The sequence below is a fragment of the Coregonus lavaretus genome (genome assembly GCF_964263955.1).
Source record: "Coregonus lavaretus genome assembly, chromosome: 33".
Lineage (NCBI taxonomy): Eukaryota > Metazoa > Chordata > Actinopteri > Salmoniformes > Salmonidae > Coregonus > Coregonus lavaretus.
In genome coordinates, this window is record NC_140020.1 from 13,132,136 (window position 1) to 13,159,795 (window position 27,660).

The following is a 27,660-nucleotide window of genomic DNA, read 5'->3' on the forward strand; positions in this document are numbered from 1 at the left end:
GGAGCCTTCGGAGTCTCAGACCCCGTAACGGGAGGAGTAGAGACTAGAGAAGACTCAGACTCAGACTCCGACTCGCTACATAATGGGGAAAACCGGTTGAAGGTTTCTGTCGGCTGAATGAGCGACACCGGTTGAGCATTCCAACAGTATTTCCCTCCAGAAGCCATGAGAAAGTTGTCCGGCTGCGGGGACTGTGCGGGGGGATTTATACTGACGTTACTGTCTGTACTTACTGGTGGCACAGACGCTGTTTCTTCCTTTCCTACACTGATATTACCCTTGCCTAACGATTGCGTCTGAAGCTGGGCTTGTAGCACAGCTATTCTCGCCGTAAGGCGAGAATTCTCCTGTATATTATGAGTACAGCGACTGCAATTAGAAGACATCATGTTAATGTTACTACTTAGCTTCGGCTGTTGAAGATGTTGATGAACCATGTCCAGATAAAGCGTCCGGAGTGAAAAAGTTGAATAAGGGAAAAAAGTTGCGATGGAAAAAAGGAAAATAACGTAAAGTTGGCAGCTAAAACGCACAGGAAAATGACTCTTCTGTCTCGGGATAAACGTCCGGGGTGAAAAAGTTTAACGAAAAAAAGATGAGTGAGGACAAAACTAAAAAGTTGGTAAATTTGTTGAACACAGAGATTGATTAAACGTTTATTAAAAGTAAAACGTGAATAGTTTGGCAGGTAGCCAAGTAGCAACAAACAGCACAGCAGTACGGAGACAATGCGGAAGCGAGACGGAAGTCGGAAGTCACCCTCTCCGAGTTGGGCATCTCCGGCGCTGCTCACGCTTGGATTGCGTCCTACCTGACAGGTCGCTCCTACCAGGTGGCGTGGCGAGAATCTGTCTCTGCACCACGTGCTCTCACCACTGGTGTCCCCCAGGGCTCAGTTCTAGGCCCTCTCCTATTCTCTCTATACATCAAGTCACTTGGCTCTGTCATATCCTCACATGGTCTCTCCTATCATTGCTACGCAGACGACACACAATTCATTTTCTCCTTTCCCCCTTCTGATACCAAGTTGGCAAATTGCATCTCTGCATGTCTGGCAGACATATCAGTGTGGATGTCGGAGCTGCTCTTCCTCCCGGGGAAGGACTGCCCGCTCCATGATCTCGCCATCACGGTTGACAACTCCATTGTGTCCTCCTCCCAGAGTGCAAAGAACCTTGGCGTGACCCTGGACAACACCCTGTCGTTCTCCGCTAACATCAAAGCGGTGACCTGATCCTGCAGGTTCATGCTCTACAACATTTGCAGAGTACGACCCTACCTTACACAGAAAGCGGCACAGGTCCTAATCCAGGAACTTGTTATCTCCCGTCTGGATTACTGCAACACGCTGTTGGCTGGGCTCCCTGCCTGTGCCATTAAACCTCTACAACTTATCCAGAATGCTGCAGCCCGTCTGGTGTTCAACCTTCCCAAGTTCTCTCATGTCACCCCGCTCCTCCACACACTCCACTGGCTTCAGTTGAGGCTCGCATCTACTACAAGACCATGGTGCTTGCCTACGGAGCTGTGAGGGGAATGGCACCTCCTTACCTTCAGGCTCTGATCAGACCCTACACCCAAACGAGGGCACTATGTTCATCCACCTCTGGCCTGCTAGCCCCCCTACCTCTACGGAAGCACAGTTCCCGCTCAGCCCAGTCAAAGCTATTCGCTGCTCTGGCACCCCAATGGTGGAACAAGCTCCCCCACGACGCCAGGACAGCGGAGTCACTGACCACCTTCCGTAGACACTTGAAACCCTACCTCTTTAACGAATACCTGGAATAGTATAAAAGTAATCCTTCTACCCCCCCTCCCCCACCCCCCCCATAAAAAAAGTGGTTGTCCCACTGGCTATCATAAGTTGAATGCACCAATTTGTAAGTCGCTCTGGATAAGAGCGTCTACTAAATGACGTAAATGTAAATCTCTGCATTGTTGAGAAGGGCCAGTAACTAAGCATTTCACTGCTAGTCCACACCTGTTGCTTTCGAAGCATGTGGCGAATAATATTTGATTTGAGACTGCAGCTGGGCTGGACCTGCATGCGCTGCACATACAACCATGATGTCAGCAACTCCTGCCATCCAGGCTGGTTATTGTGTGTGTGTGTGTGTGTGTGTGTGTGTGTGTGTGTGTGTGTGTTTGTGTTTGTGTGTGTGAAAGAGGGGGGAAGCTGTAATAGATTTTTTGCTCAATATTATCAATTTGTTCACTGTGATTACATTTACATTTTAGTCATTTAGCAGACGCTCTTATCCAGAGCGACTTACAGGAGCAATTAGGGTTAAGTGCCTTGCTCAAGGGCACATTTACGTCATTTAGCAGACGCTCTTATCCAGAGCGACTACAAATTGGTGCATTCACCCTATAACCACTTTACAATTATACTTTTTTTTTTTTTTTTTTTTTTTTTGGGGGGGGGGGGGGGGGGGGGGGTAGAAGGATTACTTTATCCTATCCCAGGTGTTCCTTAAAGAGGTGGGGTTTCAAATGTCTCCGGAAGGTGATTGTAACCCAGTTCTATCAAAAATTCATACTAGACACTTCTGTGGTCTGCAAGTGAATAATATACAATACCGTTCAAAAGTTTGGGGTCACTTAGAAATGTCCTTGTTTTCGAAAGAAAAGCAATTTTTTTGTCCATTAAAATAACATCAAATTTATCAGAAATACAGTGTAGACATTTGTAATGTTTTAAATGGCTATTGTAGCTGGAAACAGCTGATGTTTAATGGAATATCTACATAGGCTTACAGAGGCCCATTATCAGCAACCATCAGTCCTGTGTGCCAATGGCACGTTGTGTTTGCTAATCCAAGTTTATCATTTTAAAAGGCTAATTGATCACTAGAAAACCCTTTTGCAATTATGTTAGCACAGCTGAAAACTGTTGTGCTGATTAAAGAAGCAATACAACTGGCCTTCTTGAGACTAGTTGAGTATCTGGAGCATCAGCAATTGTGGGTTCGATTACAGGCTCAAAATGGCCAGAAACAAATAACTTTCTTCTGAAAATCAGTCAGTCTATTCTTGTTCTGAGCAATGAAGGCTATTCCATGCGAGAAATTGCCAAGAAACTAAAGATCTTGTACAACGCTGTGTACTACTCCCTTCACAGAACAGCGCAAACTGGCTCTAACCAGAATAGAAAGAGGAGTGGGAGGCCCCGGTGCACAACTGAGCAAGAGGACAAATACATTAGAGTGTCTAGTTTGAGAAACAGGTGCCTCACAGGTCCTCAACTGGCAGCTTCATTAAATAGTACCTGCAAAACACCAGTCTCAACGTCAACAGTGAAGAGGCGACTCCGGGATGCTGACCTACTAGGCAGAGTTGCAAAGAGAGAGAGAATAGAGAGAGCAAGAGAGAGAGAAGAGAGAGGAAGAGAGAGAGGAAGAGAGAGGAGAGGAAGAGAGGAAAAGAGAGATAAAGAGAGAGAGGCAGAGAGAAATGAGAGGAAGAGAGAGGGAGAGAGAGATTAGAGGAAGAGAGAGGGGAAGAGAGAGAGGGAGAGAAAGGAAGAGAGAGGAAGAGAGGAAGAGAGAGAAAGAGAGGAGAGGAAGAGAGGAAGAGAGAGAGGAAGAGAGGAGAGGAAGAGAGAGAGGAAGAGAGGAGAGGAAGAGAGAGAGAGGGAGAGAGAGAGAGGGAGAGAGAAAGGAAGAGAGAGAGAGGAAGAGAGAGAGGAAGGCATTCTTTATTTAATTTTTTCTCTCAACTTGATCCATTGATTCCAGAAAGAGCTCTGCTTATCAATATTAGCACATATGCAACCAACCCAAGTAGGAATATCAGAAAATGATACTCAATCCTCGAGAGTCTTTAAACAAACTACGGCTGTGACTTGGAAATATACAGCAAACATTGTTGGAGATGCAAAGACGCGCGTGCGAACTCTCTCTCTCTCTCACACACACACACACACACACACACACACACACACACACACACACGCACACACACACACACACAATCCGTCTGCCAGTCACCCACTCATCACATGGGGGGATGTATCACCTTACCTGCCAGAGAGAGAGAGGCCTGGAGAGGAGATGAGGGAGGGAGGGAGGAAAGTAGGAGAGGAGGAGAGACACTCTGCTGGAGGATCTACACAACCCTCCCCCCATCACCCATCTGCATTTATTCCGCTGATCATTACCACAGCACTCACAGAGTAAACACTGTCAGAAGAAATATCACAATTGATACAAATGTGACAAGGGAAAAGCCTTTTTTTTCTCCGCAGGAGCAGTCCGGGAGATGTCACTCATTATGTCTACGGGGGGAGAAAATAAAATATGTGTTGAAATGTCTGCCTTTAAAGTAAGATGCAGCACCCTGTTTTAAGGTCTCCGATGGGATGTGCACTGCTGCGCAGACTCTCTCTCTCCTCCAGGATGGCCCATTAGAAGCAATATATTCTGGATTCAGACTCCCTCCCATGATTCCTCACAGGGCGGTTCATAGGAGGCGCATCCCTCATAGTTGAAGAGTAATCTCTAGCTTTTTGTGATCAATTTCAATGTATCATTTCACCCGCTGCATGCCGGCGGAGGAGCAATCTCCATAAGCGCTGATTAAGCCATACATTACCTTAATACGGCAGAGAGTCCCGACAATAATGAAGTAAGGGGCTTCAGAAAACATAAAAAATGTTTTGAGGTACAAAAGTGATACTCTACCTTATTAACATTGATTGTTTCCGTATTCAGATCAATGGCTGGGGCCAAATTAGAGTGATTGCACTCGGAGAGATCGAGTCTGAAGCGTGATGAGAGGGAGGGAGGGGAGAGGCCTGTAGTGTGTGTAGATGTTCACTCAGATTGTAGCTAACTGAGAACAAATTAAATGACCAAAATCAAACCACTAAACCAGGGATAGGATATCTACCGAATATAGAATCAACACTGACCACAATGGAAGGGCCAACTCAAGTCTTTTCAAGGGCTCAGGCTCATTTCACTTCAATAAGAATTAGACTCTAGAATCCATAGCGAGTGTGGCTCTAATCATGTTAATCATCTTAAGAGTGTGTCATTAACACTAATTAAATGACCCTAATGAATTTATTGCATCGCTCTGCTCCGGCTGGAGAAAGCCCTCGGTGCAAGAATGCAATTTAACTCAATGTAGCACAGTCAGCACCTTCCAAGAGGTCAGATATGGACTGTCATGATAAGACCTGTTATTTGTACTCAACAGGAGGGCTGCATTCACACACACACAGCCTTCTGCAGGCCATCTATAGGTTCAGACACAGTCAGAGAGTCAGGAATGAGTCTGAGTTGGGAGGGCAGAAAGCCAAGATAATGAGGGGGAACGGGGGGTGGAGGGTTGACGAGAGGAGGTGGAACGATCTTGACAAGAGATGCCAGCCCTCAGCCTTCAGACCTCAACTCTCCCCAACAACATGTTCCTTCCTTTCCACTCACATACACACACATTTGCACAAACCAACCCCCACCCACACCAAGTGTACACAACCAGGAGTGGCTTGCCCTCTCTCACACTCCTTGTGACTCACACTCCTGTAAGACCTCACTTGCCACTCCATTAATTAAAACTTTTAGGAAGAAGAGCACACACCCCTGAAGACAACTAGAGCGGACGGCTCTGGACAGCAGGTAAGGCCATTTAGGTCAGTATCCATGGAAATTAGTCAACATTGTCTGAAGAGACACACAAATACTCTATTGATACATCACACATGCATGACCATTTCACTAATGTGTGCTCAGCTGCTAACATTCCATTCTGGAATAATACCTGAAAATATTCTATGTTTAACACTCCCCAGAAAGTATGTAATCTCACTTCTAACATATCATTAACCATTCCTTATGACATGTTTAATCAACCCTATTTAGTCATTTATTTAAATGCACATGCCAGAAATAAAGACCTATTATAAAGGTAAAATCACATGATTCACTATAGTAACAGACAATATTTACACACAAAATGACCAGCTGTCAAATCAAAGGTGACAAAGACACCAAAGTTCAAAGTGATGTGGATTCAGAGAAATGCAGACAAACATAAAATAAACAGCAGCCTCAGAGAGGGAAAGAAAAAGAGAGAGAGAGAAAGCGAGAGAGACGGAGAGAATGAGAGAACCAGAAAGAGACACGCTGGCACTGGCCCTAATGCTTCATTAGTTTCTCACCTCTGATATTAGAGGCTATTAATTATAAACGCACTGCTCTCCTAAATGATCCCTAATCCCCTGTGTGTAGTCTAATTTACAGGCTAAATGATCCCTAATCCCCTGTGTGTAGTCTAATTTACAGGCTAAATGATCCCTAATCCCCTGTGTGTAGTCTAATTTACAGGCTAAATGATCCCTAATCCCCTGTGTGTAGTCTAATTTACAGGCTAAATGATCCCTAATCCCCTGTGTGTAGTCTAATTTACAGACTAAATGATCCCTAATCCCCTGTGTGTAGTCTAATTTACAGGCTAAATGATCCCTAATCCCCTGTGTGTAGTCTAATTTACAGGCTAAATGATCCCTAATCCCCTGTGTGTAGTCTAATTTACAGGCTGAAATGTCTAAGCTTGCTCCGCTCTCTGCAGGGGATCCGGGATGGGGGTGTGGGGCTGTCAGGTGTCTATGAGGGGATCCTTTCCCAGCACACCTTTTGGAAGACAGCAGCTCAGTGGGAGACGCAAAATGTCTTTCAGCAGGGGAGGAAAAATGGGTTGATGAGTCACCCACTAAATCTCTGGCCTACAATAAAAAAGTATTTGTTTTACCCGAATGTGGTTTATACTGTTTTAGTAAGCTGCTTTTGTAAAATAGCTAGAGTTATGAATCAACACTGAAAAATACTAAATTGATGAGTTGATGATGGGATATATGGATGGACCCTTTTTTTAAATAATCTTGATTGAATAAATTGAAAATCTAGATGTGTGCAATGCACTTATTACAAAATGTGCTTAATTTAGAATATATAAAAAATGTAATGACTACTTGTGACCAGCAGAGGCAACCATCTACAATGAAACAAAGACACAAGCACACACACACCTGTGGCCAAGCCTCTTTTCCTATTCCTCAATAGCTCACTCCAATGTATGTACACCTCCTTATCTTTTCAGATGCTTTATCAAATTAAACATGTCATAACATGCTCATGGAATTGAATGGTCCTATTTCATCTCTCACCTCTGACTACACTACTATTCTGGTATTACAGCAAAGTGTCATCACAGACGCATGTGGAAACACAGGAGTGTCCAATTACACTAGCCAATGTCAGCATGACAGCATGTCAGGCCTTTACAAATCTAGCTCTGACACCACGGGCAAAGGACACCAAAAAAAACTCAAATCTGATTGGAATAATAAGAATACGCACCAGCCACTTAAAATTCCCCATCACTCCTAGATGATGTGTTGACCAGAGTACTGAATCATTAATTCCTTCCAATTAGTGACATGACAGGCCACGGGTTTCATTAACCACACAGAGAGAAGAGGAGACAGCAAAATGCTAACGAAAGGGAGGCGAGCTTACGGAATCAAATCCCATTCCAAAAGGCGGATAAATAAAGTATCTGAAGAGCGAAAGGAAGGAGAGAGGGAGAAGAGGCGAAAGGAGAGAGGACACCAGGTACATGGCCATTTGATAATCACACTAAATCTAGTCCAACGTCTTTAGCTTTCAAAGTCTCCGCTCTTATCAATCAACATGCATTCTGAATATTCAAATCAGTTTTTAGTCATTTACGGCATCTTGCATGGTTACATTGGAGGGGAACTGCAAGGGAAATAAAACCTGCCTCCGCTTATGTTATAAGCTGCAGCAGCGGCAGCAGCAGCGATTAACAGGACTCTGAGGATAAAGAACCTGGCTATCACCCTTGTTCCTGTTTCACAGCCTTTCAGAGGTATAGCTCTGGGCAGTTAGGATTGTCACCCCTGAATACCTCACTGAGAACCCATACTTAGGGCTGGGATGTTAGGGTTGTCAGACCGGCTTTAGATGGGACAGAGTGATATGCAGCTATCCTGCCGGGCCCCTCCGGCATACACAGCCACACACATTGCCTGTGTGCCCCAGTATCCACTCCTGAGTCCTGAGTCCCGGTCAACACTGATAAATCAGTGACCTAGCTTGAGCTCCACTCAGCCACATTGCTACAAGCCAAGTCCTCATTACTGTGTGTGTATGTGTGTGTGTGTGTGTGTGTGTGTGTGTGTGTGTGTGTGTGTGTATGTATGTGTGACTCTGTGTGTGTGTTTGCATGCATGTGTGCGTGCCTCTATGTGTGTGTGTTGTTGGACTTATTAGTACCAGTCATTCCTTATTTTAGGACCACATCCCTGACAGGTGAACCCAAGGGCAGAACAGTGCTGTAGGTCTTCTTCCCCTCTCCATACCTCCTCCTTAACTATCCATTCTCATTACAGAGCTGGCTACTTGAGAGCTTTGCTTATCAGTTGTAAATCTGACTTTAAGGAAGGATTAATGATCTTAATCTTAAGTGATTCATAATCACTCCCCAATTTACACTCCTCCTAAAAAAAAAAGTATTTACCTGGGAGTAATTAACCACTTTTTCTATTCATGGTGCATGATTATGCATGACATTATACTATAGGTAATAATTTAAGGGAGGCAACAATTAGTTAAGCAGTTTATTTGCCCAAAACGGAGCAAAATGAATAGGCAATAAAAATGAATAAATAAACAAGAAATCAATTGAATGACCACACTGACATTTGGAGAACTATGCATTTGCCTATGTTCATGACGATTAGACGCATCACAATCAATATGACATTTGAGAAATTAATTCCTATTGATATGGAATCAGTTCATTGCCCGTGCCCTCTCAATAATAATTATTTTAATAAATAAACGACCATCATTTATATTCTTTATGTTATTTTCCGGATCCTGACTAATTGGAGAATATAATTGTGAGTGGTAAAGAAAATAACAATTCAAGATCATCAATTTTCCCAAGCCTTAACATAGACATAAATTAACATTCACTCAGACCAGTGAACAAGAGACATACAGCCAATAGGTTAATCTCAATATCACTGCTACAGAGGCCTTGGTCTATATGTATAAAGTGTCTCAGAGTAGGAGAGCTGATCTAGGATCTAAAAGTAAAAACTTATCCTAGATCAGCACTCCTACTCAGACATTTGAATGGCCCCAGATGGATACTAGCATTTTATTCTATTTTATCTATATTATTATTATTATTATTATTATTATTATTATTATTATTATTATTATTATTAATAACTGCATTGTTGGGAAAGAGCTCTCAAGTAAGAATTTCACTGTACTGTTTTACACCTGTTGTATCCTGTGCACGTGGCAAACAAACATTGAAACTTAATAGGTAATGCAGTGGTGTAGGGTCTATGTACCTGATACTCGTTAGGCCAGAAGGTACTGACGGCCAGCTCAGCCCGGAGCCAGTCCTTCCCGGTGAAGATAGTCACATTCCAGATGGGATTAGCCAGGGGACCTTTGTTGACCTTCACCAGGATGTTCAGCGTCCCCGGGCTGGAGCCATCTTGGGTGTACAATAAGTAGTTGAAGTCAATACAGTGGGTGTCGTTTTCCTTCATTACTGGCAGCTGAATGCGGGCCTTCTCTCCAGCATCGTGCTGGGAGGAGTCCACCATCATGTAGGAACCTGAGGGGGGATAGGAGAAAGAGAAGATGGGGCATTATAGGACATGGAGAGAAGAAGGGCCTAGAGTCAGACGTTCAGCGAGCTAAGTGTTTCCCACTCCACTTTAAGTGGTCCAATCCCATTGCGCACACACTGGTTGAATCAACATTGTTTCCACGTCATTTCAATGAAATTACATAGAACCAACATGGAATAGACGTTGAATTGACATCTGTGCCCAGTGGGATGTTTCTTAGTAGCAAACTTTGGGTAAAGAGCAAACAAAGAAAAACATTTCAAAGGACATTTAATTGATTGAATACAGTTTGATCCACTAAATGAGAACAAATAAGATTATTTTTTGAACATGTCCATGTAGAGTTCAATGCAGGTAATTTACCTTTGAAGGAACAAACTACACTGAACAAAAATATAAATGCAACATGTAAAGTGCTGGTCCCATGTTTCATGAGCTGAAATAAAATATCCCAGAAATGTTCCATACACACCAAAAAAAGCATATTTCTCTAAAATGTTGTGCACAGATTTGTTTACATCCCTGTTAGTTAGCATTTGATCCTTTGTCAAGGAGGAGTATTTCTGTCTGTAATAAAGCCCTTTTGTAGGGAAAAACTCATTCTGATTGGCTGGGCCTGGCTCCCCAGTGGGTGGGCCTGGCTCCCAAGTGGGTGGATCTATGCCCTCCCAGGCCCACCCATGGCTGTGCCCCTGCCCAGTCATGTGAAATCCATAGATTAGGGCCTAATTAATTCATTTCAATTGACTGATTTCCTTATATGAACTGTAACTCAGCAAAATCTTTGAAATTGTTGCATGTTGCGTTTATATTTTTGTTCATCAAATATCATTCCTATTGGAAGCTTTCTTCCAATATTTTGCTGATATCCCCTTAAGCAAGACACCAAGGCCTCATTTTATAACCATTTGTCACAAAAACAGTACATCTGTTCACCATTTTCAGGCCTGTCAAATCAAAATATCAAATTGCATTCCTATTGGAAGCTTTCTTCTGCATGATTTGAATCAGTTTTGCTGATATTCCCTTAAGCAAGACACCAAGGCCTCATTTAATAACCATTTGTCACAAAAACAGTACATCTGTTCACCATTTTCAGGCCTGTCAAATCAATGAATCCAATTCAAGCTCAGTTCTGATTATCCATATTGCAAGAAAACTCTGAACCAACATCGCGTGTATAGCTCCAAGCAAAGATACATTTGTAAGAAATATTTTAGGAACCCATCTGGCAGTGTTTTATGTGTGCTGGGTTTTTTAAATGAAGATGATTTGCTGTGAAGTGGACAATATTTTCAAGGCATTGGTCTGAATGATTGATCTGCTTTCATCTAGGTAGGACAAATACAGAGAAAACAGGAGGGTCTTTGGAGTGCTGCAGTGGTATACATCTTCTTGATTTGTGGTACAACAAACAGCTTTTTGGAAATTTGCATTTTTATTTTATTTTTTTATTTAACTAGGCAAGTCAGTTAAGAACAAATTATTATTTACAATGACGGCCTACACCGGCCAAACCCGGACGACGCTGGGCCAATTTTGCGCTGCCCTATGGGACTCCCAATCACGGCCGGTTGTGATACAGCCTGGAATCAAACCAGGGGGTCTGTAGTGACGTCTCAAGCACTGAGATGCAGTGCCGCTGCGCCACTCGGGAGCCCATTCACGAATAGCTAATCGTTGAAAGGTATACATTTCCAAACATTTCAGTCAAAGACCTAAGAAATGGTTTGTGTTCAAAGGCAAGTTTTTGTCATTGGGAACAATGGGAGTTTGACTGTTCAAAGTTTGTTTTAGGAAAACTTAAAGAAAGCCTACCTCTCCAAAGCTAGGTGATCGGCACTCCCCTCTCAACACCCCTCTTCCCCCTCCCTACCCCCTCCCTGACTAACCGTTCCAGGCCAGGCAGTGTTTCTCATCAAGGTACAAAATAAACATGAGGCCTAAAAAACGTGAAGAAACGTGTCTGTTTCTCTCTCATGCATTACTTCTTTATGAGAGAGCGATCAGCAAGCTGTCAGAGGAAAAACGAAAGAAACGGCAACAGAATTGCCAACAGTCAAAAGCTGTTGGCAATTCTATTTCGCAAAACTATGATTTTATTTATTTATTTCACTTCCCCACTAAAGCTCAAACATAGGAAGTCCAAAGATGAACAAAATCAATACTTTTTTTCCTATTAAAAATCATTGGACTTTGTTCTGAGAGGGAAATAATCGTACAGCAATAATGAAAATGGTAGTAATGGGAATAATTTGCTAAACAGCGTTTGAAATCATCTTTGATTCAGGTAGATTCAAAACAAACAAATTCACCACATCTCTTCTGTTTGTGCCTCCAAATTAAAACTTTAACATGATAGTCTGTCATCTCTCTGAATTACACAGCCTCAAAAAGCACTATCCTAATGTTTGAAAACTGCACTCCTTACGCTCAACTTTACACAACACATATGCACTCATTTAGCCTACATGTAAGTCTTTCACATCAACCCCCGGACTCTCAATGAGCTGAAAGGTGTGTTGAATGTACAGTGTTGAAAACCATTCCTGAGGTAGCCCTGGGAGGAGAAACACCTCAGGGAACACATTTCTGTCAGTTTAATAGCCACTCGTCTCCAATCTGCATCAGAAAGACTATTTTCCAGAGAATGTGAGCAGCTTCTACCCATATGGCCCGTCCTTGTTGTGGTAATTGTTGGGTAAACACCCATTTATCAAACCAGGTCATGAACAACATGGTGATCAGGGGTCAGGAGTAAAGTGGCTTTGTGAAATGACTATGGTGATCCACCGTATCATTTTACACATGAATGGTCACTTGTGTCTCAATGCAAATTGCTATGGGTCACAGTCTAGTAAATATATTGTGTCTGTTTTATGATTGATTCCACATTTAATGTCGGAAGAACCACTTAGGCCCCTTAGAATGGCGTTTTTTACTTGAGGCATGACATGATGACAAACCAAGATCAAGCAATGTGTCTCAATGAAGGCTAAGCAGTATTTCAGGATGCAGCTGAGTCCACTCTTAAACCAGGGCTGAAAACACCAGAAACCAGGCCTCCCCTCAACTACTGCTTTACGACAAATTACAAACCTACATTTTCTAAAAAGCAACAACCTGCAATTAAGATCGGGCCAAACCCTGGTGTTGAGTTGAATACAGCGCTGCTCTGCCATAAAGCACTGGTTTCTCAATAGTGTCAGGGGAGGGAGTGCCACAGACTAGTGATGTGGTGGTATTCCTCTGCAGCACTCCAGAACATTGGATCTGATAAAGCCTTTGGCCTGGGGAACAGGGGAAGGCCTAAGCCTGCTATCTCACTCAGAGCTCAAGCCCTCAGGGCTCTCTCTCACTAACTCAGCCTGGCCTGCTATCAGTCTACATCAACTCTGGGCCAGATAAACCCAGCTGAAATATGAGATTCTCAAAAGGTAGAATAGCTCATTCTCTTCGGGGGGGGGGGAGGGGGGGGGGGTCGCTCCTCAATGTTTATCTGGAACAAAGAGAAAGTGAGCTAGAAGTCTCTCTGCTTATGCCGGAGCGATCAGATTGCAGGGAAGACCCAACAAAGCTCGTAAAAGGTCATATCGCCTGATTCAGACAGGCTTTTTACAACAGGGAGGGAGCTGTGTTTATTTGATGTGTCTGGATTATTCTAATGCGGTGATTGGCAATGGTGTCTAATCAAGAGCTGAAACTAATGACGGTGGAGCCCGAGCTCGAGCCGAGCTGAGCTGCAGTGCTGGCTGAGGCTGAGCAGCACATGAAAGAAACATGGAGCAGTATAACAGAGAGTGAATGATGGAGGTCCTCTTCACTCGTACACAACCAACCAACCAACCCACCATCAGGCAGGCAAGCAAGCACAAATCACACAGGGAGGTTCACAGATCTCCCACAATCCACTCCTGTCATACATCGACCCCTTCTTTAAAAAAAACACCAAATGATGGCAGCCAGAAACAACCTGAACGAACCATTCTGAAACAAAAGAGGAATAGTCCCTAACCTGTGGGTGAGCTTGGCACATTTAAAAGGATCTGATGTTGTTGGATCTGATGCGAGTGTAACAAGCAGAGTTTGAAACAGAAGAAGTAGCATGTTGGGTAATTTCATTTTAACTAACCATATGGAATGAGTTAATTGGACGACTTTGTTCCACATGTTACTAGCTGTTTCAACCAGGTTCAGATGCCAGGCCACAAACATGAATCCTGAATGGGCCTATCCCAAAAGCTTATTAAAGACATTACAGTGCCTTGCAAAAGTATTCATCCCCCTTGGCGTTTTTCCTATTTTGTTGCATTACAACCTGTAATTTAAATGGATTTTTATTTGGATTTTATGTAATGGACTTACACAAAATAGTCCAAATTGGTGAAGTGAAATTAAAAAACTAACTTGTTAAAAAAAAAAGAAAAAAAAAGGAAAAGTGGTGCGTGCATATGTATTCACCCCCCCCTTTGCTATGAAGCCCCTAAATAAGATCTGGTGCAACCAATTACCTTCAGAAGTCACATAATTAGTTAAATAAAGTCCCCCTGCATGCAATCTAAGTGTCACATGATCTGTCACATGATCTCAGTATATATACACCTGTTCTGAAAGGCCCCAGAGTCTGCAACACCACTAAGCAAGGGGCACCACCAAGCAAGCAGCACCATGAAGACCAAGGAGCTCTCCAAACAGGTCAGGGGAAAAGTTGTGGAGAAGTACAGATCAGGGTTGGGTTATAAAAAAATATCTGAAACTTTGAACATCCCACGGAGCACCATTAAATCCATTATTAAAAAATTGAAAGAATATGGCACCACAACATACCTGCCAAGAGAGGGCCGCCCAACAAAACTCACGTAACAGGCAAGGAGGGCATTAATCAGAGGCAACAAAGAGACCAAAGATAACCCTGAAGGAGCAGCAAAGCTCCACAGTGGAGATTGGAGTATCTGTCCATAGGACCACTTTAAGCCGTACACTCCACAGAGCTGGGCTTTACGGAAGAGTGGCCAGAAAAAAGCCATTGCTTAAAAAAAAATAAGTATTTAACAGGCACAACCACAGAGTTGGTTTTTAAAGTTACAATGACGAAAATAGGGATAAAACAGACAATAGTACTCTACCAACAAAACTACACCAAAAAAAACTTGTACTACTGTACCCCAATAACAACACCCCGTCAAAAAACGATTTCCCCAACTAAGTGGAATCTTGTTATGTTGGCAGACTTGGCACACTGTTGTTGACGTGGCCATTTCTGTTCCAACTTCCAACTGTAAAAATCCTACTTATTTTCCATCCTTCTATCCAAGTTTGCTTCTATATCAGCGGTCATACAGAGATTATTTTTGCTCAGAAAGAGTATAAAAAACAACCCAAGAAAGACTAATGGGAAGAATATCGTTGCTAGATTTAGACGTACAATACTAAAACTGAATGTAACAGGGTATAATTTTCTTTCCTATTACTTAACAATTACTCATCCAAAGTCGGAATATTAAATAAATATGTATTTTAGAGCAGAGGTTTCTTCTTCACATCAATGTCAGGTATCCAGAGGATGAATGCCAGTCCACAAGATGGCTGTCATCAGATTCATGCCAGTCCACAAGATGGCTGTCATCAGATTCATGCCAGTCCACAAGATGGCTGTCATCAGATTCATGCCAGTCCACAAGATGGCTGTCATCAGATTCATGCCAGTGTACAAGATGGCTGTCACCAATCATGGCCTCAACCGCTGGCAGAATCAAACCATGCTTTTTTAAAAGGACTATCTAATCTAAAAAAACAGGCTTCACCTCGTAATACACTGCCCTGCCTCACATTAGGGATGAGCCTGTATTAACAGGGGAGATGTAGGTCTACCCAGTAGCACCAGCACTCAGAGAGAGAGGCGTGGGGTTTGACACAATGGTGCAGTAAGTGCCTTACACCCACTCAGCATCTCCAATGGGAGGCTAAATAGAACTACAGGGGCTGACACTGGCACAGCACTGAGCCAAGCCTGAGCCGAGCCTAACCGCACCAGGGCCAAACTATAAGCACAGCTCCAAATGAATATTGATTGAGGGAGTCTCAAGCATTTGTTTTTCAGTGTTGAGAATGCCTGTTTAGAGGCGTGTTCTTGGACTGAACCTTTCCCAAAATGTCAATCAAAATGTGGTTTTCAGAGAGATAAGGACGAAAGGTTTCTGCGTGGTAAATAGCACTTGTTATCTTCTCATGGCAATAATATAATAATAATATGCCATTTAGCAGACGCTTTTATCCAAAGCGACTTACAGTCATGCGTGCATACATTATTTATTTTTGTGTATGGGTGGTCCCGGGGATCGAACCCACTACCTTGTCGTTACAAGCGCCGTGCTCTACCAGCTGAGCTACAGAGGACCACGGCAAGGCAACTCCTGATGGGTTTGTTTTTCATCCACCCTGGCTGAGAAAATATGTTAAGCTACTTTATGATAAAGCTTATTTCATTTGCGAGATCTGGTTGCTAGCTGGAAAACATTGGAGGCTGATGAAATCATACTGGAGGTCTGTTTGCTTTGTTATGAAGGGGGGGGGGGGGGGGGGGGGGGGTAGAGAGTGGTCCTGCAGTCAACCTCATGTCCTTTCACCTACTAATATGGAGGATCTCAGCTAAAGAACCCCTCACATTCTTCTCAGGCAACCGCAATGTGAGAATATTCTAGTTGGTCAGTACATAAGTCTCTCTGAAGTAATTGATTATCCAGCACATTTACAAGAGGGGTTTACAAAAAGGTGAGGATTTTTTCGCTAGCGAGATAATCATTCCACCTGCTTTAGTTCACGCTTGAAGTCATGATGAATGAAACAATGATTTTCTCTCATTATCACTGCCACTGCGTATTTTCAAACAAACCCGACAGGCCCGGTAATGGAACTAATTCCCATTGGAATGGAAGCCAACTCATTCCTCCTCTTTAGATTAAATAAACATTTGCTATAATGTTCACTGCACCGTCTCTACCTGAGAAACTAGGTGATTCAACATAACTGACATAGTTAACCACCACAGAGGAACAAATGAAAACAAAATACTAGTGTGTCATCCTCCAACAATGGTAGGATAAAGATCCTCAGAGCCAGAACGATCCCTGTTAGACATGTTATATGCTATTGCTTTTTCCTCATGCCATCTGTTAACACTACAGTGACAAGTGCAATAATAAATTCCTCAAATCCTACGAGAGAACTTTAACCAGATATTTCTGGTTTCTGGTCAAGTCGTTTTGTTAAATGTGCCCAGCCATCATTTTTGGGCCAGACAAAGGCATTTGGCTGCCTTATTGTGGAACATTGTAATGGGACACAACCTTGTTCAGACAATCTGCTGATTACCTTTTCTGTTCCCTTGCATGATTAATTACCTTAGATCTTATTAATTGGGCAATTTAGCTGAAAGTGAAATGCTTTAATTTCCTATGCACATCATTCCTGTCTGAATGCAAGTGATTAAGCTGTGGAGAGGTGAATAGACAAGGTCACAGGGCCCATGCTCTCCACGCACTCACCACGCCGCCTTCCCTGATCTTATTTAAAAACCTTAATTGTTCCGTGTATGACAGTCTTCAAACCTAAATAGACATTTTGCTGCGGCGCACAAAGCTTTTTCTCTCTCCCCGGGAAATGAAAAAACGTTTGTATTACAATTGTGAAAGGCTGGAATTAAGACTGCTTTGTGGGAAGTAACAAAGACAAAGAAGACCAGCAAGACCCTAAGATTAATTTCCTTCCATCTATTCATTGTTTCACATTTCTTCCTTCTCTCCGAAAGGAGCAGCTCTCTGCATTTCCCTCATCAGCTACACTTACTCTGGTCAGTTTACACATTAGCCCAACATTCTACTTCACTTGTTTTCACGTTGGAAGCACTAAATAGATGGCCCTGCCCATTTAGCTGCAAATATGAGTCTAAAAAAACCTCTGTTGGTTTTTCTACATAGCAGGTGTTGGGAACCTGGTGTGGTGGCCTTGGTCATGTTTGCCTAACACAGTGCAGGAAGGGGACAACGTTCATTAGGTTTGTGGACATGGTGGCAGAGTTAGTCTCACCTTGAGGCAGTTCAGATGATAAGTATGGCACTTCCTGTGCGCTGACATGGGTCCAGTCAAAGTCATCGTAGGGATCCTGCTGGTAGTCACACTGGGCTGGGCCATCGTCAAATGTACAGCCACCTGGAAGGACAAAAAAATTAGTTAATTTACTTCGTTAACCCCATATTACCGATTAATAACATTGTTTCCTTTATTAATTTACAAATTAATTACCACCAGTTGCAACAGCTGAGCTCAGTGGTACCTTTGAGCAGTGGTGTAAAAAGTACTCAATTGTCATATTTGAGTAAAAGTAAAGATACTTTAATAGAAAATGACTCAAGTAAAAGTCACCCAGAAAAATACTACTTGAGTAAAAGTCTAAAAGTATTTGGTTTTAAATATACTTAAGTATTAAAAGTACATGTAATTTATAAAATATACTTAAGTATCAAAAGTAAAAGTATAAATAATTTATATTATAATTTTGATATTTTTTTCTACAGATAGCCAGGGGCACACTCTCCCGTTCGAATCCAGGCTCTGTCGTAGCCGGCCGCGACCGGGAGACCCATGGGGCGGCACACAATTGGCCCAGCGTTGTCCAGGGTAGGGAATGGCCGGCAGGGATGTAGCTCAATTGGTAGAGCATGGCGTTTGCAACGCCAGGGTTGTGGGTTTGATTCCCACGGGGGGCCAGTATAAATAATAATAATAACTGTATGCACTCACTAACTGTAAGTCGCTCTGGATAAGAGCGTCTGCTAAATGACTAAAATGTAAAATGTAATTTAAAAACAAATACTTTTTGTTTAGTGAGTCCGGCAGTAGGGATAAACAGGAATGTTATCTTGATAAGTGCGTGAATTTGACCATTTTCCTGTCCTGCTAAGCATTAAAAATGTAACGAGTACTTCAGGGAAAATGTATGGAGTAAAAAGTACATTATTTTCATTTGGAATGTAGTGAAGTAAAAGTAAAAGTTGTCAAAAATATAAATAGTCAAGGATAGATACCCCCAAAAACTACTTAAGTAGTACTTTTTAAAGTATTTTTACTTAAGTACTTTACAACACTGCCTCAACCAGCCAGGCGGTATAGGCCTTCTACCCCCCTTCCTTCCTACCCAGATAGAGTCTCCTTTGTTGGGTAATACAGCATGTGCTAAGATCTGACAAGTGAGTAAGCATGAGGAGGCCAGGCTGCCAGACAGCTCTGTCACACAGCGCTCTCCTTTTTGGGTTTCAGGCATAACTCGGAGCCAGTCATCTGTGAGATGGTGTGCAACAACAAAGGCCCTCCTGCAGGCCCTGTCTGGAAGTCGACATGTCAGAGGCCCTGAGCCGAGCAGAGCCGAGAGGAGAGACAGGCCTCTAATGGCTTTGACATGGGTGCCTGATACATGTAACCAATTCCACCTGAGGTCACTGGTGGCTTATGGGAAGAGATACTCATTCCAAGTTCTCTGGATGAATCATCGCTTGTTGCCGGAGAAGAGAAAGAGGATTGTGTTCGGCGTTATTCTTCCTCGGAGTGTTCTAGCAAGCTATGAAGCTGAACTGCCAGGTCTGTATTTAACGGTAAAATTTGAACATGGGTAAGTGTAGGTTAAATCCCAATGACCGGAAAGGTGCATATCAATGACCCGTACCTCTCTGCTCATTACCAGGAGAGAGTTCTTCACAAATGGAAAAAGGTCACCCTATCTGCGTACAACTGCTGACCTTTCAAACCTCAGTGATGGCACACAGAAACATCACAATTTGCATTTTAATTCCAGGACAAAAAACGATGCTAATTACACTGGCTAACAGAAGGTTATAGCTAAAATAAAATAATATTCAAATTCCCACAGGAGGATACATTGTGTTTTCTAAGATATCAGAACCTCAAATGAATCTACATTGAAGACAAACTATACAGAGGAAACATCAAGCGGACACTTAGAATTGCAGTTTACATCGACTCATCTTTCCAAGGGTTAATTAAAGTGGGGTGGAATAAACCCAAGAGATAGACTAGGCTACATCTTAGCAATGAGAACAAATCAAAGCTAGAGTCACTTCCAGATAGGGTGTCCCTGTACAACATATCCTGAGAAATACAGGAATTTACCATTGACAAAGAGGAAAATCACATTACAGACAGAAATACACTTTCTAATTTATCTGCAGATGATCGATATCTGGAGGTCAAAAAGCAATAGTAACAGTATACAAATCAAATGAACAGCTCTTTCAGATATGCGATTCGGTTCCCGACTTTCACCAAAAACAGCAGTTCAAAAAGAGCCGTACGTTCTCAAACGACCAATCACTATCGTTGCGCAGCTGCTCCTAAACCATGCTTGAAACTCCGGTTGTAACTGAATTTGTAAAACAATGCCACTCGTGCAATTGAAGGAGTAAATAAATAAAATGGTCGCAATGGAAAACAGGGACCCCACTCTTTTTTTAACAAAGGCCAAAACTGCTTTAAAAATACATTTGCCAAAACTGCTTTCAAAAGTGTTTTCCCGCAATTGCATTAAGAATTGTTCTGCATTGACTGCTTGTCAGAATAGATGTTTCCCTCCCTATCGCAACTTGAATGTGCCTTGAAATGAATATTTCTCACACATAGAACACACAACAACAAGTCGACTAGGTAAACTATTCTACTATGGGGATGTCTGATTTTGTTTTAATAACAACATTACATGCCAAAAATAGTAGCACTGGAAAATTACATCCTGAGTGATAAAGTAAAGGCTTTAAATGTCTGAGTTGAGCGCCGCATCTGAACATCAGAGTGTCAGCAACAATCATGCATGTCAGTTCAGTGCACACAGTGTAACAGATTACATAAAATATTTGGGAATATATACTGAACAAAAATATAAATGTAAAGTGTTGGTCCCACGTTTCATGAGCTGACATAAAAGATACCAGAAATGTTCCATACGCACAAAAGCTTATTTCTCTAAAATGTTGTGCATAAATTTTTTACATCCCTGTTAGTGGACATTTTATTATTTGTCAAGATAATCCATCCACCTGACAGGTGTGGCATATCAAGATCATTACACAGATGCACCTTGTGCTGGGGACAATAAAAGGCCACTCTAAAATGTGCAATTTTGTCACACAACACAATGCCACTGATGTCTCAAGTTTTGAGGGAGCTTGCAATTGGCATGCTGACTGCAGGACTGTCCACCAGAGCTGTTGGCTGATCATTTAATGTCAATTTCTCTACCATAAGCCGCCTCCAACGTCATTTTAGAGAATTAGGCAGTACATCCAACCGGCCTCACAACCGCAGACCACGTGTAACCATGCCAGCCCAGGAACTCCACATCTGGCTTCTTCATCTGCGGGATCATCTGAGTAGTATTTCTGTCTGTAATAAAGTCCTATTGTGGGGAAAAACTCATTCTGATTGGCTGGCTCCCATGTGGGGGGCCTATGCCCTCCCAGGCCCATCCATGTTTGCGCCCCTGCCCAGTCATGTGAAATCCATAGATTAGGGCCTAATGAATTTATTTTAATTGACTGATTTCCTTATATGAACTGTAACCCAGCAAAATCTTTGAAATTGTTGCATGTTGCATTTATATTTTTGTTGAGTATATTTCTTACTCTAATACAGAAAGAAGCATGTCATCTCCAAACTAGCCCATAACTGACAATCATGTGGCGCTCTTCTGGATGTGCTTACATTTTCCCCACATAAATCTACTTTATGAGAGTACTATATGTTATAGTGAGTTTGACTAATCCATGAAGAGGAGAGGGTCTGTTGGATGCATGGCACTGAGGGACTAATGTGTGTGAAAGTGTCTGCCCACACAGGCAGAGGAGCCACCCTCCAGCCCACGTCTTAGCAAACACCTTCTCCTCTCTCTCAGTGTTCTGCCAGTAAAACCAGTGTGCCACCCCACCACACAATCTGCAAGCACACCACACACACAGCCATCTGACAGTCTCTGGCACCTGAGCATCGTGCATCTCTGGCCAGGGTATTCTGGTAGACTTGCAAGCATTTATCATCTTTGTCTAGAGTCGTGTTCTTGTCTTCTGTTTAATTTAGTGACACTAAACTAAAAAATTCAAGATAACAATATAAAACCCTCCATGTGTTGACAAAACAGAGTTTGAACAAAGCCCAGGTAGACGCTAGTCATCGTTGAGGGTAAAACAAAGCCTCAATAATAGTCACCCTGCCGCTCGCTCTGCATTGCTTATGCAAGCATACATCACATCACAAGTCAGTGGTGTTATAATTGCATTAATAGCTAGAGAACAACTATAAATGAGTTGTAAATCCCCCAGCCTTCTGCAAGGACAGCAATGAGATGATTTGCATAATAATCTGAGGACTCAAATTTGGAAGTCTGCTAATGAAATGATAGTATGCGCTTCATTTACATAATACAATAATGATTGTGGCTGATAAACCTCAAGAGCAAACAATGTTCACATCCCTGATAAAAGTGGGTTAACAGCTCTATCACAACGCATACATAAAATATACTGTAGCAGCTTGACGCCATTTGTGTGAGGGATATGGGGACAAACTGTTGGCAGTTATTGGGCAATGTAATACAAGCCTCATTCTTGGGAATAAATATTTATGCCGATTAAAGGGACTAAGTTAATGCAGGGTTCAGCCAAACTGGCAAACATTCAGTAAAACATTCAATTGATATTCAAATTTTATTTGTCACATACACATGTTTAGGATATGTTATTGTGGGTGTAGCGAAATGCTTGTGCTTCTAGCTCCGACAGTGCAGTAATATCTAACAAATTTCACAACATATACCCAATACACACAAATCTAAGTAAGGAATGGAATTTAAGAATATATACATATATGGACAAGCAATGACAGAGCGGCATGGACTAAGATACTGTAGAATTGTATAGAATAGAATACAGTATATACATATGAGCTGAGTAGTGCAAGATATGTAAACATTATTATAGTGACTAGTGTTCCAGTGATTTCAATAGGCAGCAGCAGCCTCTAATGTGCTAGTGATTGCTATTTAACAGTCTGATGGCCTTGAGATAGAAGCTGTTTTTCATTCTCTGGGTCCCAGCTTTGATGCACCTATACTGACCTCGCCTTCCGGATGATAGCGGGGTGAACAGGCAGTGGCTCGGGTGGGTCCTTGATGATCTTTTTGGCCTTCCTGTGACATCGGGTGCTGTAGGTGTCCTGGAGGACGGGTAGTTTGCCCCCGGCAATGCGTTCGGCAGACCGCACCACCCTCTGGAGAGCCCTGCGGTTGCGGGCGGTGCAGTTGCAATACCAGGCGGTGATACAGCCCGACAATATGCTCTCAATTGTGCATCTGTAAAGGTTTGTGAGGGTTTTAGGTGCCAAGCTACATTTCTTCAGCCTCCTGAAGTTGAAGAGGCTCTGTTGCGCCTTCTTCACCACACTGTCTGCGTCAGTGGACCATTTCAGTTTGTCAGTGATGCAAAGAAAAAGTTGCAAAGAAAAAGTCCAGTGTCTGTGTTCTTTTGCCCATCTTTGCTTAATCTGATCCACTGCGGTCCCGTCGATGTGGATATGGGGGTGCACCCTCTGCTGTTTCCTGAAGTCCACAATCATCTCCTTTGTTTTGTTGACGTTGAGTGAGAGGTTATTTTCCTTGCACCACACTCCCAGAACCCTCACCTCCTCCCTGTAGGGTGTCTCGTCATTGTTGGTAATCAAGCCAACTACTGTTTTGTCGTCTGCAAACTTGATGATTGAGTTGGAGGCGTGCTTGGCCACGCAGTCATGGGTGAACAGGGGGTACAGGAGGGGGCTGAGCACCGACCTTTGTGGGGCCCCAGTGTTGAGGATCAGCGAAGTGGAGATGTTGATTCCTATCTTCACCACCTGGGGGCAGCCCGTCAGGAAGTCCAGGACCCAGTTGCACAGGGCGGGGTTCAGACCCAGGGCCTCAAGCTTATTGATGAGCTTGGAGGGTACTATGGTGTTGAATGCTGAGCTATAGTCAATGAAAATAATTCATACAACTGGCAGCTTCATTAAATAGTACCCGCAAAACACCAGTCTCAACATCAACAGTGAAGAGGCGACTCCGGGATGCTGACCTTCTAGGCAGAGTTGCAAAGAAAAAGTCCAGTGTCTGTGTTCTTTTTCCCATCATAATATTTTCTTTTTATTGGCCAGTCTAAGATATGGCTTTTTCTTTGCAACTCTGCCTAGTAGGTCAACATCCCGGAGTCGCCTCTTCACTGTTGACTAGACACTCTAATGTATTTGTCCTCTTGTTCAGTTGTGCCCCGGTGCTTCCCACTCCTCTTTCTATTCTGGTTAGAGACAGTTTGCGCTGTTCTGTGAAGGGAGTAGTACACAGCGTTGTACGAGATCTTCAGTTTCTTGGCATTTTCTCGCATGGAATAGCCTTCATTTCTCAGAACAAGAATAGACTGACGAGTTTCAGAAAAAAGTTATTTGTTTCTGGCCATTTTGAGCCTGTAATCGAACCCACAATTGCTGATGCTCCAGATACTCAACTACTCTCAAGAAGGCCAGTTTTATTGCTTCTTTAAATCAGCACAACAGTTTTCAGCTGTGCTAACATAATTGCAAAAGGGTTTTCTAATGATCAATTAGCCTTTTAAAATGATAAACTTGGATTAGCAAACGCAACGTGCCATTGGAACACAGGACTGATGGTTGCTGATAATGGGCCTCTGTACGCCTATGTAGATATACCATTAACAATCAGCTGTTTCCAGCTACAATAGCCATTTACAACATTAACAATGTCTACACTGTATTTCTGATCAATTTGATGTTATTTTAATGGACAAAAAAAATGCCAGATGGGATAGGGCAGTGTACAGTGTGATGGCGATTGCATCGTCTGTGGATCTATTGGGCCGGTAAGCAAATTGAAGTGGTTCTAGGGTGACAGGTAAGGTAAAGGTGATATGATCCTTGACTATTCTCTCAAAGCACTTCATGATGACAGAGGTGAGTGCTACGGGACGATAGTAATTTAGTTCAGTTGCTTTCTTGGGTACAGGAACAATGGTGACCATCTTGAAGCATGAGGGGACAGCAGACTGGGAAAGAGAGAGATTGAATATGTCCGTAAACACACCAGCCAGCTGGTCTGCGCATGTTCTGAGGACGCGGCTAGGGATGCTTTCTGGACCGGCAACCTTGTGGGGTTAACACGCTTAAATGTCTTACTCATGTCGGCCACAGAGAAGGAGAGGCCACAGTCCTTGTTAGTGGGCCTCGTCGGTGGCACTATGTTATCCTCAAAACGGGCGAAGAAGGTGTTTAGTCGGTGTCGGCGACGTGGCTGGTTTTCCTTTTGTAGTCTGTAGACCCTGCAACATATGTCTCGTGTCTGAGCCGTTGAAATGCGACTCCACTTTGTCTCTATACTGATGTTTTGCCAGCTTAATTGCCTTGTGGAGTGAGTAGCTACACTGTTTGTATTCTGCCATATTCCCAGTCACATTGCCATGGTTAAATGCGGTGGTTCGCGCTTTCAGTTTTGCGCGAATGCTGCCATCTATCCACGGTTTACGGTTAGGGTAGGTTTTAATAGTCACAGTAGGCACAACATCACCTATACACTACCTGATAAACTCAGTCACCATTTCAGTGTATTCGTCTAAATTATTTTCGCAAGCTACCCGGAACATATCCCAGTACGCGTGATCAAAACAATCTTGAAGCGTGGATTCCGATTGGTCAGACCAGCGTTGAATAGTCCATAGCACGGGTACTTCCTGTTTGAGTTTCTGCCTATAGGAAGGGAGGAGCAAAATGGAGTCGTGGTCAGATTTGCCGAACGGAGGGCGGGGGAGGGCCTTATAACCATCCCGGAAGTTCAAATAGCAATGGTCGAGGATTTTAGCAGAGTACAACAGTCGGGTACTTCCTGTTGATAGAACTTCGGCAGCCTAGTCCTCAAATTTGCTTTGATAAAAAATCCCCGGCTACAATAAATGCAGCCTAAGGATATGTGGTTTCCAGTTGGCATAAAGTCCAGTGAAGTTATTTGAGGGCCGTCGTGGTATCGGTTTGAGGGGGGATATAATGGCCATGACTATAGCCAAAGAAAATTATCTTGGGAGATAATACGGTCGGCATTTGATTGTGAGGTATTCTAGGTCGGATGAAGAAAAGGACTTGAGTTCCTGTATGTTACTACAATTACACCATGAGTCGTTAATCATGAAACACACACCTCCACCCTTCTGCTTCCCGGAGAGATATTTATTTCTGTCTGCACGATGAACTGAGAACCCATCTGGCTGGACCGATTTTGACAGAATATCCCCAGAGAGCCATGTTTCCGTGAAACAAAGTATGTTACAGGCCTTGATGTCTCTCTGGAAGGAAATCCTTGCCCTGAGCTCATCGACCTTGTTATCCAAAGACTGAACATTAGCGAGTAGTACACTTGGAAGCGGCGGGTGGTGTGCGTGCCTCCTAAGTCGAACCAGCAGGCCACTCCGAGTGCCTCTCCTCCACCGGCGATGTTTTGGGTCAGCTGCTGGAATCAGTTCAATTGCCCTGGGGAGAGTAAACAAAGGATCTGCTTCGGGAAAGTCGTAATGCTGGTGAGTTACCACCGCTCTGATATCCAATAGTTTTTCCTGGCTGAATGTAATGATACAACCCTCAGAGAACATTAAAATAGTATAAATATAGCAACAGCAACCTTGGCCCGAATACTTTGATAATAGTTAATGTCTTGCAATTTGTACTGTAGACAACCTGGGTAAATTATTTCCCATTATCATAGGGACGAGACTATTGATCATTACCTCGACTAACCTGTGCCCCCACACTTATCAATTTTTTACTTAACACTTATTTTTCTTAAAACTGCATTGTTGGTTAAGGGCCTGTAAGTAAGCATTTCACTGTAAGGTCTACACCTGTTGTATTCGGCGAATGTGACAAATACAATTTGATTTGATCTGCATTATAGCTCTGAGAAGTAAATACAGTGGGGGAAAAAAGTATTTAGTCAGCCACCAATTGTGCAAGTTCTCCCACTTAAAAAGATGAGAGAGGCCTGTAATTTTCATCATAGGTACACGTCAACTATGACAGACAAAATAAGAAAAAAAAATCCAGAAAATCACAATGTAGGACTTTTAATGAATTTATTTGCAAATTATGGTGGAAAATAAGTATTTGGTCAATAACAAAAGTTTCTCAATACTTTGTTATATACCCTTTGTTGACAATGACACAGGTCAAACGTTTTCTGTAAGTCTTCACAAGGTTTTCACACACTGTTGCTGGTATTTTGGCCCATTCCTCCATGCAGATCTCCTCTAGAGCAGTGATGTTTTGGGGCTGTCGCTGGGCAACACGGACTTTCAACTCCCTCCAAAGATTTTCTATGGTGTTGAGATCTGGAGACTGGCTAGGCCACTCCAGGACCTTGAAATGCTTCTTACGAAGCCACTCCTTCGTTGCACGGGTGGTGTGTTTGGGATCATTGTCATGCTGAAAGACCCAGCCACGTTTCATCTTCAATGCCCTTGCTGATGGAAGGAGGTTTTCACTCAAAATCTCACGATACATGGCCCCATTCATTCTTTCCTTTACACGGATCAGTCGTCCTGGTCCCTTTGCAGAAAAACAGCCCCAAAGCATGATGTTTCCACCCCCATGCTTCACAGTAGGTATGGTGTTCTTTGGATTCAACTCAGCATTCTTTGTCCTCCAAACACGACGAGTTGAGTTTTTGCCAAAATGTTATATTTTGGTTTTATCTGACCATATGACATTCTCCCAATCCTCTTCTGGATCATCCAAATGCACTCTAGCAAACTTCAGACGGGCCTGGACATGTACTGGCTTAAGCAGGGGGACACGTCTGGCACTGCAGGATCTGAGTCCCTGGCGGCGTAGTGTGT

At 43.0% G+C, this 27,660-nt stretch overlaps 1 protein-coding gene across 1 annotated transcript in view; it reads right to left on the bottom strand.

Annotated features, from left to right (window-relative positions):
- LOC311108605 (receptor-type tyrosine-protein phosphatase kappa-like) overlaps nucleotides 1–27,660 on the bottom strand; it is a 203,821-nt gene that overhangs the window by 138,716 nt on the left and 37,445 nt on the right. Inside the window, exons 2-3 of the mRNA XM_084151268.1 lie at nucleotides 17,771–17,893; nucleotides 9,398–9,669 (exon numbers count right to left, since the gene is read on the bottom strand). Of these exons, the coding sequence (XP_084007394.1) occupies nucleotides 9,398–9,669; nucleotides 17,771–17,893 (395 nt within the window). The remainder of the gene's footprint in view (nucleotides 1–9,397; nucleotides 9,670–17,770; nucleotides 17,894–27,660) is intronic.